General features: G+C 42.0%; 1 protein-coding gene across 7 annotated transcripts in view; it reads right to left on the bottom strand.

Moving 5' to 3' along the window:
* The window catches only part of SLC23A1 (solute carrier family 23 member 1), a 457,722-nt gene that overhangs the window by 206,004 nt on the left and 235,835 nt on the right, over positions 1-15,883 (bottom strand). For all 7 annotated transcript variants that reach the window (XM_073652114.1, XM_073652111.1, XM_073652110.1 and 4 more), the window contains one exon: positions 14,258-14,346. In XM_073652114.1, the coding sequence (XP_073508215.1) occupies positions 14,258-14,346 (89 nt within the window). The remainder of the gene's footprint in view (positions 1-14,257; positions 14,347-15,883) is intronic.

Genomic DNA, 15,883 nt, shown 5'->3' on the forward strand with positions numbered 1-15,883 from the left:
TTTATTGGTGCAGTGGTGCTTCTAATCTAAGTTCCTAGCCCCTACTAGCTGCTGTCTTCATCTTTTATCCTCGCCACTCTAGTCGATCTCCTACAGTTTATGACCTGCCGGATCGCTCCAGTGTTTGTTGGCGCGATCCAAAAGTCACTTTTCAATTAAAGTCTATGAGAGTCTAGTTCTGGCTCTCAGAGACTTGCATTGAGAGCTTGTGACTGCTATTTGACCGCTTTTAGTCAGTCAGAAGTTGCCGACACAAGATGGCGGTGCGGGACTGCAAAACATCCTCTGTGGGTGTACTCTGCAAAACAACCTGTGAAGAAGACACAAGGTCTTCCGTGGGCAGAACACTACTCAGACAACACAGGGTGAGGGTAAAACAGTGTGGTAATATTTTATTGAACCACCAATAAACAGAGAGAACAGTCCCAGCAAATACCCTACATGGTACAACATTACACAGTCCTCACCCTTTTGCTTGCCTGCCTGGGATAGAACAGCTGTGACTTTGGGACTTCCAGGGCCAACTACCTCAACCAGTGGCCCCCTGCTTCTGTTGGGCCCCAACAGAGAGAAGGTAGCGGCAAGCTAGGAAGTTAGCAGTCCATAGAGGTACAAGGCCAGGAGAACCGAGGGTTCCACCCTGGCCTCTCCGAGAGTTTCTATGGGGCCAGATGACCAGCTAGTCCCAATCTGGCTTCTCCAAATCTCTCTATGGGTTCCAGGTGACCGGAGGGTCCCACCTGGCAACCCCAAACAATATATCCATGGGGCCAGGTGACTTCATTGTCCCAACCTGGTCTCCCCAAAATGTATCCATGGGTTCTCTGATGGTCATTGGAGCTGGTTCATATCTTTCCAGTCAGGGCCATATACCTTAGGCCGGAATCACGTAGAATCCAAATCTGTGTCTCTTTGGTTAAATCCATGCTTCCAAGCTGATGGTCTCAGAGAGTCTGATCTTTGATACTCCCTGTAAAGTCTCTTTTCAATTTCTGTTTCAAGTTTGACTGCTATAGAAGCACTTGTCCCTTAAAATAGTTACAGTTGTCCTTTCAAGTACACATTTACAGGTAAGAGGTTAGGGAGGGCATAACTCACAGGGCTCAGGTCTCATTGTTTGTGCATTTAATCAATTTATGTAGTTTGTCCTCCTGTTTTGTGAGTCAACAAGCCACAGGGTCCACACAATGGTTAATCAACATATTTAGCAAACATTCATTGCTCCACAGACCAATAGAAGACAACAATCAGGGTTATACAAATAATCATATGTCATTCTTGACCAGTCACAGAAAATACACATACACTATTATTTTGTGTTGACTTGTAAATGTATTTCTCTTGGCTTAACAAATCTAATCATCTGGCTGATTAAAGTTATAAGCTGTATCGTCACACAGCTTCTGTGGGGTACTCTGCAGGACAGCCTCTGTGGGGGTACTCTTCAAAACAGCAACTCTGGGGGTACTGTGTCTCAGGTGTGTCAGAAGTGACAAACAGTCGCCCTGCAGTTAGTTGCAGGAGATCTCTACATCTTCATAGAGGCTGTTTCTAGGACCCAGCGTTTACCTTCCTCTGGCTAATTAACACCCTGCCTGATTGTATAAATACCTTCTGTGTTTCAGAGGTAGGTGCCACCGATATTCATTACTACTTGTGAAGGCTTAGCAAGAGCAGTACTTCGCCCTCTCTGGAGCTGGAGGACGTATACGCATTTGTCTGGAATCGTCTAAAGTTAAGCAATTTCCCCCTGTTTGTGTACCCTTGTTGTCTAAAGTGTTTAGTGTAGATCGACTAGTGCTCATCTCCTCCCTTCCCTAGCCATAGCCATACGCCAGGGAAAGACAGGGTGAGGCAAGTGTGTGGTGATTGGTGAAGAGCCAATACAGGGCTGTTAGAGGAGACAGGATGACGCTAGATCAACCTAGGAGGTCTCCACTTCCCCCCTTTCCCTAGAGTCTGGGCTTCCGTTACCTCTTCCCTATGTGTTGAACTAAGTCTTTACCACATGTGTGACATACTGTATACAGGCCATGTAATACTCTGCACTTTCGTGGGGTGCAAAGAATGAGAGCATCAAATAGGGGACGTGGCCGTGGTGGTGGGGTAGCTGCTGCAGGAAGAGGACATGGTCGATCTGTGTCTGCTACATGCCCAAATGGAACACCTTCCTTTGGTGTATGCAGGCGATAGGACGTTCTGCATAATTTCATAGGCTCGAATACCGCTGGACGAATGTTGAGTCCAGAACAAGTAGAGTCATTTTTAGATTGGATCGCAGTCTTCCAATCGTCCCCTGCTGAAAGCACAGAGTTTGCACCTGCGGCATCTGTCTTCCACCTCAACCCATTGCAAATCAGGCAAGTAGTCTGAGCCCCAAGTCATGCAGCAGTCACTTCTGCTTTTTGATGATTTTGCTGCCTGTGGTTCTGTGGGCCATCCACCTGGCCCTGCCCCACAAATGGAAGAGACTGAGTGCACTGATGCCCAACCACTTGTTCTGTTTGAGGATGAGGAAGTGGGAGGGATTGTGCAAATGGTCAGCGGAGCACCACAGCACATCTCTGATGCTGATGACAAAACACAGGTGCCAACTGTGACTTTCTGCAGTGTGCAGACAGGCAAGTAGGGCAGGGGTGAGGAGTGGGTGGAATATGATGCAGGGGATGATAAGGTCCTAGATCCCACATGGAGTCAAGGCAATCCGAGAGACAAGGGCAGTTCAGAGGAAGAGGTGGTAGTCATGTAGCCCCAGCTGCACAGCAAAAGAGGGAGCAGGGTGGAAAAACACAGAGGCCGGTCTCTAGCGAGTATGTCGGCTGCTACTGTCCACCTCGCCAACGAACTAAGCAATCAAAGCCAGCTCAAAAAAGCTCCCTGGCATGCCATTTCTTCAGTCAATGTGGTGACACGATTGGTTTGCATACTGTGCCGTCAGAGCCTTAAGCAAGGCATAAATGTTTTTAATCTGAGCACCACCTGCCTGACAAGGCATCTGAATGCAAAGCATAAGCAGCAGTGAAGTACACACCTGAAAAACAAAGAAAGTTCTGAGGCTTTTCCTGCTCCCTTTTCTGCTGCAGTCTCGGCCTCTTCCTCCCGCTCACTAGCACCAGGGCCAAAGAGAGCATTTGACAGCACGACTACCAGCAGTGTCACCGAGCATCCTATCCTATGGAAGCCTTTAGCTGTCCATCCCCCAAACACTAGAGAATAAGACAAAGTACCCCCTACCCACACACGAGCCTTGGTCCTGAATGACAGCATTTCAAAATTCCTGGCCTTTGAAATGCTACCATTCCGGCTGATTGAGACAGACACTTTAAAAAATGTATTTTTACAGTATGTGGTTCCGAGCCACCACTTCTTTTCCAGGCGGGCCATCCCTGCCCTGCAGGAACATGTTGCTAACAAAATCATGTGTGCACTGCGCAACACCATCAGTGGCAAGGTCCACATAACCACCAATTCGTGGACCAGTAAGCACGGGCAGGAACGTTATATCTCCCTAACTGCCCACTGAGTAAATGTAGTGGCAGCTGGGCCTGAGACGGAAGGCGTTCTGATGCATGTCCTATCGCCACCGAGGATTGCTGGACGATTCCCTGTCCATGTTGCCTCCTCCTCCTATTCTGCTTCCTCCACCGCCTCCTCATCTGGTCAGCGTAACACTTGCACCACCAACTTCAGCACAGCCAGGGGGAAACAACAGCAGACTGTTCTGAAACTCATCTGTTTGGGGGAAAAAATCTCACACCTTTCAGGAGCTTTGGAAGGGGATAAAATAACAGATCGAGGAGTGGTTGCTGCCGCTGAATCTCAAGCACGGTCTGGCAGGCGAAATTTCATAGCAGCTCTGGGCATAGCCAGTGTGACGCACATCCCTTGCCTGGCACATGTTCTGAAAAATTACCATCGAGATGTCAGAACTGCTATAGAAAGTGTGGGCCTTCTGTACGCGCTTTCGGTGTTCTCACTCTGCTGCTGCTCGTCTGTCTGCGCTGCAGTGTCACTTCTGCCTTCCCGCTCACAGCCTCATATGCGATGTATCCACAAGATGGAACTCCACCTTGCATATGCTGGAGAGACTGTGTGAGCAGCAGCAGGTAATAGTGGAGTCTTAGCTGCGGCATGCACGGGTGAGTCACTCTGCGGAACAACACCACTTAACGACCAATGAATGGGCCTCCGAGCAAGAACAGTTTGTCGTTGCCTTTAGGCAGCCTGGCACACATGAGCCAATACATGCTGCTGGGCCTGCGCAATGACCGCAGTATTGCCCGGATTGTTACCAGTGCTGATTACTGGGTGACCACCCTGCTGGATCCCCGCTACAAGGACAACTTGCAATCTTTACGTCGCTGGAGCGTGATCGGAAAATGCGTGAATACAAGTGCACGCTGGTAGCCATACTACTGATGGCGTTCCCACCTTACAGCGGGGGCTCAGTGGAATGCACAAGGCAGAGGAGGAGGAGTAAGTTACCAATGCGGCTGGGGCACTGGCACCACCTCAGAAGAAAGGACTAGCCAGACCAAAACATGGAAAACCTTCCTCAGCAAGCCACAACATCCAGCACCACCATGGATGTTGTCAATAACACCACAGGACTTGTCAATACCTTTGGTTGAATAGTGAAGTATACCAGCCGCACCCAGCCATTGTAATACTTCACCGCAGTTTGTTCATTCTATTTGCCATTCCCAATGTTTTGGGGCCTCCCCAAATTAAAAATAAAAACAAAAAAACACAAAACCAGTGTTTGCTACCTCCTCTGCCTCTTCCTCCTACATCTCCATGTCCACCTCCTCCTCCACTTCAACACTTCAACCTCCGCCTCCTGGCTCAAGATTATTATTTTTTTTTATTCTATGTTATTAGTTCATTTTATTCAATAGATCTTGGAATAATAATAATTTCCACAATTGGATGTGTTTAAAAAAAATGTTCTTGTGAGTTGTTTTTGACCATGCATGGAGCATGGTCTGATCATACCACATCTCTTGGGCAGGGGAGGAAGCAAAAAAATATACAGACATTACAGCATGGGATTGCAAATAATTCTTTCTTTGAGGTAAAACATTTTTTAAAAACAGGCAGGAAAATGCTTTATCTCACAAAAAGAATCAGCTGTGATGCCATGCTGTGCTAGCTGTAAACTCTCTTTTGCTTCCTCTCCTGCCCAGGAGATGTGGTATGATCAGATTATGTTCCTGCATGGTCAGACACAGCCATTACACAGTACACAGCAGGGCCACATTTATAAGATTATCTCAGCACAGGAACATTATTTTAAAACACATCAAATTGTGGAACTTATTATTATTCCAAATTTATTGATTAAAATCAATTTTAAAATTAACTTTGTTCTTGGGAAAACCTAGTCATTTCTCTATCCACATTTGTTTGCAGAGCAACTGTCCTGCTCTTACCCCCATTTTGCTTCCTTTTGCAGTCCCCTTACTCCTTACTATGACCATTTTACCGCCATTTTACAGCACCAAAAGTTCTGGTTCCCATTGACTTCTATGGGATTCTGGTTCAGGTTCAAGTTCGGGTAGAGTCCTGGTACCTGAACCAAACTATGGACTACATTTCGGTCAAACCCTGGGCTACAGTTCGGTCGAACCCGACAAACCTGAACATTCAGGGGTCCGCTCATCCCTACATAGGAGCACATCTTTCTACAAATGAATGGATGGGGCAGATTTTACTACTTCACATGCTCAAATCCATCATTCTGATTAACATTCTAGAACGAGTTTAAGTCAGTGTAACAAGGCTATGGCATTTTGATGTACTTCCCTAGACGACCTCCATAGGAAATAAAGCGAGTTTGATTTGCTAATTAAGAGTATTTAGGATTGTAGGTATGATGAGATTTTCTTTATTTTTTTTTTCAGACAACCCTGTTAAAGGCAGGAATGGAGCTAATGAATGTCCTTCTGCAGGAGTCAGATAGAAGGGGCAATTTTGGGTACCTTGCTTATGACTTTAAAGATGGATGCTTAAATGTTGGTGGGGACCAGGCAGATGTCTAGGCAGTTATTGAAGATGAAATACAACATTGTGTGGCAAAGTTACCACTCTGTCATGGAGTGCTGCCTCCTTTAGAGCTGAGAAGAATTCTTCAATGCTGGGCAAAGGATAGGCATCTTTGTTGGTTATGTTACTCAACTTCCTATAATCAACACAGAAATGGATATTCCCATCTTTTTTTCTGATGAGCACAAGCGATGTGGCCCAAGGATTGTGGCTACAATGTCTTGAAAAAGTGTTCCTACCTCATGAACTTTTCAATATTTTTTCACGCTACACCCACATACTTAAATGTTTTTTATTTGGATTTTATGTGACGCAGTATACCAACACAAAGTAGAAAGTATTTGTGAAGTGTAAAGGAAATGATACATGGTTTCTAAATATTTAAAAAATGTATATCTGAAAATTGTGACGTGCATTTGTATTCAGCCCCCCTGAGACAATACGTTGTCGGACCACTTTTCGCGGTAATTACTGCTGCAAGTCTTTTGGGGTATGTCTCTACTAGCTTTTGCACATTTAGAGGCTGACATTTTTGCCCATTCTTCTTTAAAAATTAGCCCTAGCTTAGTGAGATTGGATGGTGAGCAACTGTGAACAGCAATTTTCAATGTTTAGTACAGAGTCTCAATGGGATTAAGGTTTGGACTTTGACAGGTCCATTCACACACGTGAAAATGCTTTGATCTCAACCATTCTATTTTAGCTCTGGCAGTATACTTATGGTTGTTTTCTTGATGAAAGGTGAACTTAAACCCCAGTCTCAAGTCTTTTGTAGCCTCTAACAGGTTTTTCTCCAGGATAGACCTGCATTTAGCTCTAGCCATCTTCCCATCAACTCTGACGAGCTTCCCTGCTGCTGAAGAAAAGCATCCCCAGTGCATGATGCTGCCACCACCATGTTTGATGGTGGTGATGGAATGTGCAGGGTTATACGCAGTGTTAGTTTTCTGCAACAAATAACGTTTTCATTAAGCCCAAAAAGTTCTACTTTGGTTTCATCTGACCAGACCTCCTTTTTCCTCATGCTAGTTGTGTCACCCGCATGGCTTTTTGCAAACTGAAAGCTGGACTTGGCTTGCTTTCAAAATGGCTTTCTTGTCTCCACTCTCCCTTGGAGGCTAGATTTGTTGAGTATACAACTATAAGTTGACCTGTGGACAGATTCTCCCACCTGAGCTGTGGATCTTTGCAGCTCCTCCACAGTGACCATGAGGCCTCTTGGCTGCTTCTTTAATTAGTGCTCTATTTGCATGGGATGTCAATTTAGGTTGAAACTCCTATAACAAGCATAATCTTAAGCACACAGGTACAAATAGCTTGGACCCTGGAGTGGCGGACGGGGCCAATGACTGAGTTTTACGGATCTCTGCTTCCAACTCCTAGGTTACCACAGAAACCACAATGCCCTTAGGAAGAATGGAGGATGGAGGTTCTGGAGGTGAAACTGAATCAAGACTGCATGACAATGCATCAGCCTTCGCATTCTTAGACCGTGGCCTGAATGTGATAGAGAACTTGAATCTAGAGAAAAATAAGGACCATCTGGCCTGTCTAGGAGTTAATCATTTAGCTTTTTCAATATAAGCTAAATTTTTATGATCGGTGACCACAGTGATTTGATGAACTGCTCCTTCTAAAAAATGCCTCCATTTTTCAAAAGCTAATATAACACCGAGTAACTCATGATTCTCGACATCATAACTTCTTTGAGCAGAGGAAACATTTTTTGGAGAAAAATGCAGTCAAGTCTGCAGTCACATAGAATAAGACTGTGCCATTTATGATGCAATATTAATCAGCCCAAAATTGCATGTAGTGTTTGCCTAAGCAACCATAGTTTTGACAGTGCATTTCTTGACTGCAGGTTGTCGCTCCATGATGTATACTGTATATATATCAAGTTGTAGGTGCGGGTGTATGGATCAAACTTTGGAATGAGTTTGCTTCACATATGGCAGGTGTCTGCTATGTTACTCAGCCATTACCTGCTTCTAACACCAGTGAAAAGAACTTGCTCTGATCATTGCTGTTTAACCGCTTAAATGCCACTGTCAATTTCTCACACCAGCTTTTCAAGTGGCACGATCTCGCTAAGTTCTTGTTTGGGTAACAATCTAAGGTATTGCAGTATACTGTTCAAATAATCACATAATTAAGTCTCCAAGGGGTCCTAAAGAAAAAAAATGAAATTTAAAAGAAAAATATTTTAAAAAAATATGTTAAATATGCAGTACAGACGAAAAGTTTTGACACACCTTCTCATTTAAAGATTTTTTTGTATTTTCATGACTATGAAAATTGTACATTCACACTGAAGGCATCAAAACTATGAATTAACACATGTGGAATTATATACTTAACAAAAAGTGTGAAACAACTGAAAATATGTCATATTCTAGGTTCTTAAAAGTAGCCACCTTTTGCTTTGATGACTGCTTTGCACACTCTTGGCATTCTCTTGATGAGCTTCAAGAGGTAGTCACCGGAAATGGTTTTCACTTCACAGGTGTGCCCTGTCAGGTTTAATAAGTGGGATTTCTTGCCTTATAAATGGGGTTGGGACCATCAGCTGTGTTGTCCAGAAGTCAGGTGGATACACAGCTGATAGTCCTACTGAACAGACTGTTAGAATTTGTATTACGGCAAGAAAAAAGCAACTAAGTAAAGAAAAACGAGTGGCCATCATTACTTTAAGAAATGAAGGTCAGTTAGTCCGAAAAATTGGGCAAACTTTGAATGTGTCCCCAAGTGCAGTTGCAAAAACCATTAAGCTCTACAAAGAAACTGGCTTACATGAGGACCACCCCAGGAAAGGAAGACCAAGAATCACCTCTGCTTCTGAGGATAAGTTTATCCGAGTCACCAGCCTCAGAAATTGCAAGTTAACAGCAGCTCAGATTAGAGACCAGGTCAATGCCACACAGAGTTCTAGCAGCAGACACATCTCTACAACAACTGTTAAGAGGAGACTTTGTGCAGCAGGCCTTCATGGTAAAATAGCTGCAAGGAAACAACTGCTAAGGGCAGGCAACAAGCAGAAGAGACTTGTTTGGGCTAAAGAACACAAGGAATGGACATTAGACCAGTGGAAATCTGTGCTTTTGCCTGATGAGTCCAAATTTGAGATCTTTGGTTCCAACCACTGTGTCTTTGTGTGACGCAGAAAAGGTGAACGGATGGACTCTACATGCCTGGTTCCCACCTTGAAGCATGGAGTAGGAGGTGTGATGGTGTTGGGGTGCTTTGCTGGTGACACTGTTGGGGATTTATTAAAAATTGAAGGCATACTGAACCAGCATGGCTACCACAGCATCTTGCAGCAGCATGCTATTCCATCCGGTTTGCGTTTAGTTGGACCATCATTTATTTTTCAACAGGACAATGACCCCAAACACACCTCCAGGCTGTGTAAGGGCTATTTGACCAAGAAGGAAAGTGATGGGGTGCTACGCCTGATGACCTGGCCTCCACAGTCACCAGACCTGAACCCAATCGAGATGGTTTGGGGTGAGCTGGACCGCAGAGTGAAGGCAAAAGGACCAACAAGTGCTAAGCATCTCTGGGAACTCCTTCAAGATTGTTGGAAGACCATTTTAACTTGCAATTTCTGAGGCTGGTGACTCGGATAAACTTATCCTCAGAAGCAGAGGTGACTCTTGGTCTTCCTTTCCTGGGGCGGTCCTCATGTGAGCCAGTTTCTTTGTAGAGCTTCATGGTTTTTGCAACTGCATTTGGGGACACTTTCAAAGTTTGCCCAATTTTTCGGACTAACTGACCTTCAATTCTTAAAGTAATGATGGCCACTCATTTTTCTTTACTTAGCTGCTTTTTTCTTGCCATAATACAAATTCTAACAGTCTGTTCAGTAGGACTATCAGCTGTGTATCCACCTGACTTCTGCACAACACAGCTGATGGTCCCAACCCCATTTATAAGGCAAGAAATCCCACTTATTAAACCTGACAGGGCACACCTGTGAAGTGAAAACCATTTCCGGTGACTACCTCTTGAAGCTCATCAAGAGAATGCCAAGAGTGTGCAAAGTAGTCATCAAAGCTAAAGGTGACTACTTTGAAGAACCTAGAATATAAGACATATTTTCAGTTGTTTCACACTTTTTTGTTAAGTATATAATTCCACATGTGTTAATTCATAGTTTTGATGCCTTCAGTGTGAATGTACAATTTTCATAGTCATGAAAATACAGAAAAATCTTTAAATGAGAAGGTGTGTCCAAACTTTTGGTCTGTACTGTATATACTGTATGTAATAAAATATTATATATATGTGTGTGTGTGTGTGTGTGTGTATGTGTGTTTGTGTGTATGAATCACCTCCTTTTTTCCCATCCTAAAGTAATAGGATAAAAAAATAAGCATATTCGGTATCACCACATCTATAAGTCAGATTTGTCAAAAATATAAAATTACACTTCATAACATTGAAGAAGGGAAATTGTGGATGTTCTGAGCTGCTGGTGGGTGGAATAGCAAATCCAGGTACACACAGGAAGGGCATGCGTGTTTTTATTTGTGCATTTCGAAGTTAACATACTTCTTCAGTACAAATAACCATAACTAACAGCGCGGAACATCCACAGTTTCCCTTCTTCACGTTTATACCTGGTCTCAGGACCCTTGGACCTGCAGCAGCTGAGATTATATGCTCTTGAATTGTTATGTGATCACAGCCTAACCAAGTTAGCATAACCTTTATATCTTTTTAAAAATGTAACCAAATAAGACTCTATTGCGCTTCTATTTCCTGATTCCTGGCTTTTAACTCCACAACATTGAAATTCCAACACCAAATAGGACTATTCTTGGAATTTTGAAAATCACAGTATCAATAGACATGCTAATAATATGCAAATGAGGAAAAAAAAAACTTAATTTTTAAAACATCTCAATTTATTCAGTATCGAGTATGAGCACCACACGCAGAAATGCTTGCACTTACTTGCCTTGGCAAGCTATCAATGAGGTTGTCTGAACATGGTTCTGCTACTCTGACTTCACTTGTACACGCAATTCATTAAGATCTGCTGCTGGCAGCCCCCTTAGCAATTGCCGACTGATGATGTCCGAGATGTGCTCAATATAAGATAAGTCTGCAGATGCTGCATGCCATGATGCCGCATTTAGGCTATGCAGGCTGCTCAGAGTAGCAGCAGCAACAAGTGGCCTGGCACTGTCATGTTGAAACACGTCTGCAGGTCATCGTAGCACATCTAGGACGTCATTGGTCAGCAATTGTAAAAGCAGCTGCCCACACTGGATATTGATGATTTGTGTGCCCAAGTGCATTCAACATGGCAGAATAGCCCTCAGAAAACCATTAATAACCTAACTGATAGCATGTCAAGTTGTGTAGGTGAATGTATTTCTTTACATGGTGTGGTGCTCATATTCAAAACTGAATAAATCAAATTTTTTTTTATTTTGTTTCAATTTTTTCATCATAAGGCTATGTGCCCACGATGCAGAAATGCTCCAGATTTTTTCCTGAGCGTTTCTGCATCTCCCTGGCAGAAAAAACGCATGCGGATTGTACATGCGGATTGTACATGCGTTTTTCCTGCAAGGGACAAGCGTAAGTGAAGCGTTTTTCACATGCATTTCCGCATGCCGGTTGTCAAGCGCTTTCCAAGCGATTTTAGCATCACTTGGAAAGTGCTTGACAACTTGGTCACACTATATAAATCCATGCAACCAGCATGGATTTATATACTGTGACCGTAAAGAATGGTAAAAAATAAAAAAATAAATATATACTTACCTTCTGATGGCCCCTGGATTCTTCATTCGATGCGTCTCGACTTGCCAGCAGCTCGCGGTACACTGAAGGACCTGCCGATGTCAGCGTCGCGTGACCCGTCACATGACTAAATGACGTCTGCACAGGTCCTTCAGTCCACCGTGATCTGCCGGCAAGCGAAGACAAGGAGACTGGGGGCCATCAGAAGGTAAATATAATATTTATTTTTTATTTTATTCTCTTTTTTACAGGTACTATGGTACCGCATGGATTCCGCATGTACACATGCAGTGATGCAGAATCCAAGCGTTCCAATGCAAGTCAATGGCGGCGAAAACACAGCGCTTCCGCAAAATAATTGGTAATGCTGCGGATTTTTCTGCAATGATAACCCGCAGCAGAAATTTCCGCAGCATGTGCACAGCACATGCGGATTATCATTGGGGAACATGGCAGGCCTTCTACCATGCGTTTTTTAGGTGTTTCTGCAGTGGAATTGCCGTTGCAAAAACGCTTAAAAACGCATTATGGGCACACAGCCTTAAAATGTCTATCAATCCTAGTTTTCATAATCCCCAATCTTTCCTATTTCGTATTGCAATTTTAATGTTGTGGAGTGTATTTAGCCAATCATTTAAACCCCCCCCCAAAAAAAAGTCCAAACTCCAAATGTATCACTTTTCAGTTTCCACACCTCCCCCCAACATGCAATCAAAAATGATTTAAATGTCATATGTACCCCACAATGGTACCAATAAGAACTACTGCTTGGCCCATAAAAAGCCAAGCCTTCAAACAGCTCCATCAATTAAAAACTAAATAGTTATGGCCTTCATAATATAGACACTGAAGCCAATTTTTTGCTAGCTTTTTTATTTCTAAATTTGGTATCACTATAGCCATACTGACCCATAAAACAAAATAATTATGTTATTTTTACCATAAAGTAAATGCTGTAAAAAATGTGAATATGCCATTTTTAATTTTACCCTACTTGGACATTTTTAACCAGTTTTTCAGTATATTACAAAGTAAAATAAATATGTAAAATAAATGTAATGTAACATAAAAGTTCTATATGTCATATAACTACAATTCATCATGCAAAAAAGAAGCCATCATAGCTATATTGAAAAATAAATAAAAAGTTATGTCTCTGGAAAGCTGAGGTGGAAAAAAAGTGAAAAAAAAGAAAGATGACCACATCTCCCAAAAGTTAAACTTCAAGGATATCAATCTGTCCATTTAGAAAGCATAAGTGATTGTGAACCAATTTCACCTGCAAATGAAAGTGACAATGGGTGCAGTGGAGAGGCCACAGCTAGACGATCCCAAAAAGAGAATGGTTTTGAGGCTTTGACCCCATACAATTATTCTCTTCTTGTCACTACTGGTAGTATGAGATTGTACATGCAACTCAGCAGGCTGTACAAGTTGTCCAGCTCCCTATCCCCATGGATGGCACATCCATACATGTGCCTCCCAGCACAGTCTCGAGACCATGGGAAAGGTACTAGGCCATCACACAAGGAGAGACAGACAAGTCCATGGAAAGATATCAACCTAGCAGAAGAATTGATATTTACTATTTTGTATATGGTGTAACAGGAAAAGCACTACCGGAGTCCTACAAAATGACAACCAGCAGGCTCTTGGTGTGCATGTTTTTGCCCAAACTGTCAGAAGCCAACTCTCTGAAGATGGCATTAGGGTTCAGTATCATGTAGTGTGACTTGTGCTCACAGTCCAGCAATTTAAAGCTCCAAAATTTCCAGGTTTGCTATTGGCACTTTGTTCTCTTCTCAGCTGACAGCAGGTTCACACTGAGCATAATACAGACATTACAGATGTCACGGTGAATGTTATGATGCCTGCAACATCATCTGGTATGATCAGTTTGGTCTGGCAAGGCATATCCTTAACATACATGTGATAGCTAAACATACCCTTGAATGAAATTCTGAGATACATTAGCAGTACCTTACTCTGGTACTATGGGCCTTGGGTTCCTCCTATACAAGACAATGTGTGGCCTCATATGGCCAGAGAACATTATGTAATTTGAAGCATTGGAACATCATGTATTGGTGTACTCAAAATCCCAATTATCTATACACTTTGTCGATAAGCCCACTGACACCCTGATCCAGATCTGGGAACAGATTGCCTAGGAAACCATCCACCTTCTCATCAGGAGCATTCCCAGATGTTGTCAGGAGTGTATAAAGGCAAATGGTGGCCATACACACTACTGAGTCACATTATGAGTTGCAAGGAGGAAATTTGGTTCAGCTACAGTCACACTTATAAGTAATGTCTTTCTAATGACATTATCTCATTAGGAATGTATTTATCTCTCTATAATACAAAATAATGCAACTTTCTATTATGCATTGCGACAAAAAAAATATGTTAATAAATTTCAAAAAAAATTTGATTACAAAAAAATCTTTACCTTCAGGAGGACATTTCCATTTATCCAGGGATAGTATGGCTTGAGCAGGTACCAAAAATGCAAATGCACTTGCTTGAAAAAGAGGGAGCCTGGAATTAGAAAAATATATTACATCATAAATTATATATTATTATTTTAGTTGTTTGATTGTTATGTATTGTTATTACTTGATTTTTACTGGGATTCATTTTAATTAGACTATATTCACACTATAGTTTTGCCATACAGTTAAGGCATTTACATTTTTTCTGCTTACTGCAAAAAAATGAACATGGCTAACAGGATACAACTGTAACTCTTTTTTGAGAGGACAGTTTAACATATTGGTCAATAAATCTTAGTACCCAAATATTTGTAACAACTCAATTAAATATGCAAAAACAGAGAACCAAGAGTCCATGCTACCACATAAAAGAATTAATTTTATTGCAATTGACATTAAAAGATGAGACAAAAAAGAGACAAGTGGGCACATTTGCTAAGTCAGTGAAAAATCCCGGAAAAAAAGTTGGAGGTACTGCCAAGGAACAATATTATCATATACTGTGGGTACGGAAAGTATTCAGACTCCTTTTAATTTTTCACTCTTTGTTTCATTGCAGCCATTTGGTAAATTTTAAAAAGTTCATTTTTTTCTCATTAAAGTACACTCTGCACCCCATCTTGACTGAAAAAAAAACAGAAATGTAGAAATTTTTGCAAATTTGTTAAAAAAGAAAAACTGAAATATCACATGGTCATAAGTATTCAGACCCTTTGCTCAGACACTCATATTAAAGTCACATGCTGTCCATTTCTTTGTGATCCTCCTTGAGATGGTTCTATTCCTTCATTGGAGTCCAGCTGTTTTTAATTAAACTGATAAGACTTTATTTGGAAAGGCACACACCTGTCTATATAAGGCCTCACAGCTCACAGTGCATGTCAGACCATATGAGAATCATGAGCTCAAAGGAACTGCCCAAGGAGCTCAGAGACAGAATTGTGACAAGGCACAGATCTGGCCAAGGTTACAAAAGAATTTCTGCATTACCCAAGGTTAATGAGGAAGTGAAGATGGATCCAGCTGAACACATCGGGCAATTAATTAAAATTCAACAATCTTTATTGGCAAATCCTTTTAAAAATTTGTAGAAAAGACAAAAAATGGACATCTCAGACAACAAAGCATATATTATGGGGTGGTGCGTATAAAAAATGCCATACGCGTTTCGAGTGGAAAACTCTTGAACACTGGCTATGAAAAAGAATATTCTGAACTGGACTTAAGTATACTAACAAATAATCATGAATACAAAAAACACATGAAAACAATCAAGAAAATACCAATCACAGAGAAGACTAGACTGAATACAGTACAGACCAAAAGTTTGGACACACCTCATTTAAAGATTTATCTGTATTTTCATGACTATGAAAATTGTACATTCACACTGAAGGCATCAAAACTATGAATTAACACATGTGGAATTATATACTTAACAAAAAAGTGTGAAACAACTGAAAATATGTCATATATTCTAGGTTTTTCAAAGTAGCCACCTTTTGCTTTGATGACTGCTTTGCACACTCTTGCACGCTCTTTGCACACTCTTGGCATTCTCTTGATGAGCTTCAAGAGGTAGT

This window comes from Phyllobates terribilis, unplaced genomic scaffold (assembly GCF_046119375.1).
Source record: "Phyllobates terribilis strain yellow unplaced genomic scaffold, ASM4611937v1 Scaffold_11__3_contigs__length_659146591, whole genome shotgun sequence".
Taxonomy (NCBI): Eukaryota; Metazoa; Chordata; class Amphibia; order Anura; family Dendrobatidae; genus Phyllobates; species Phyllobates terribilis.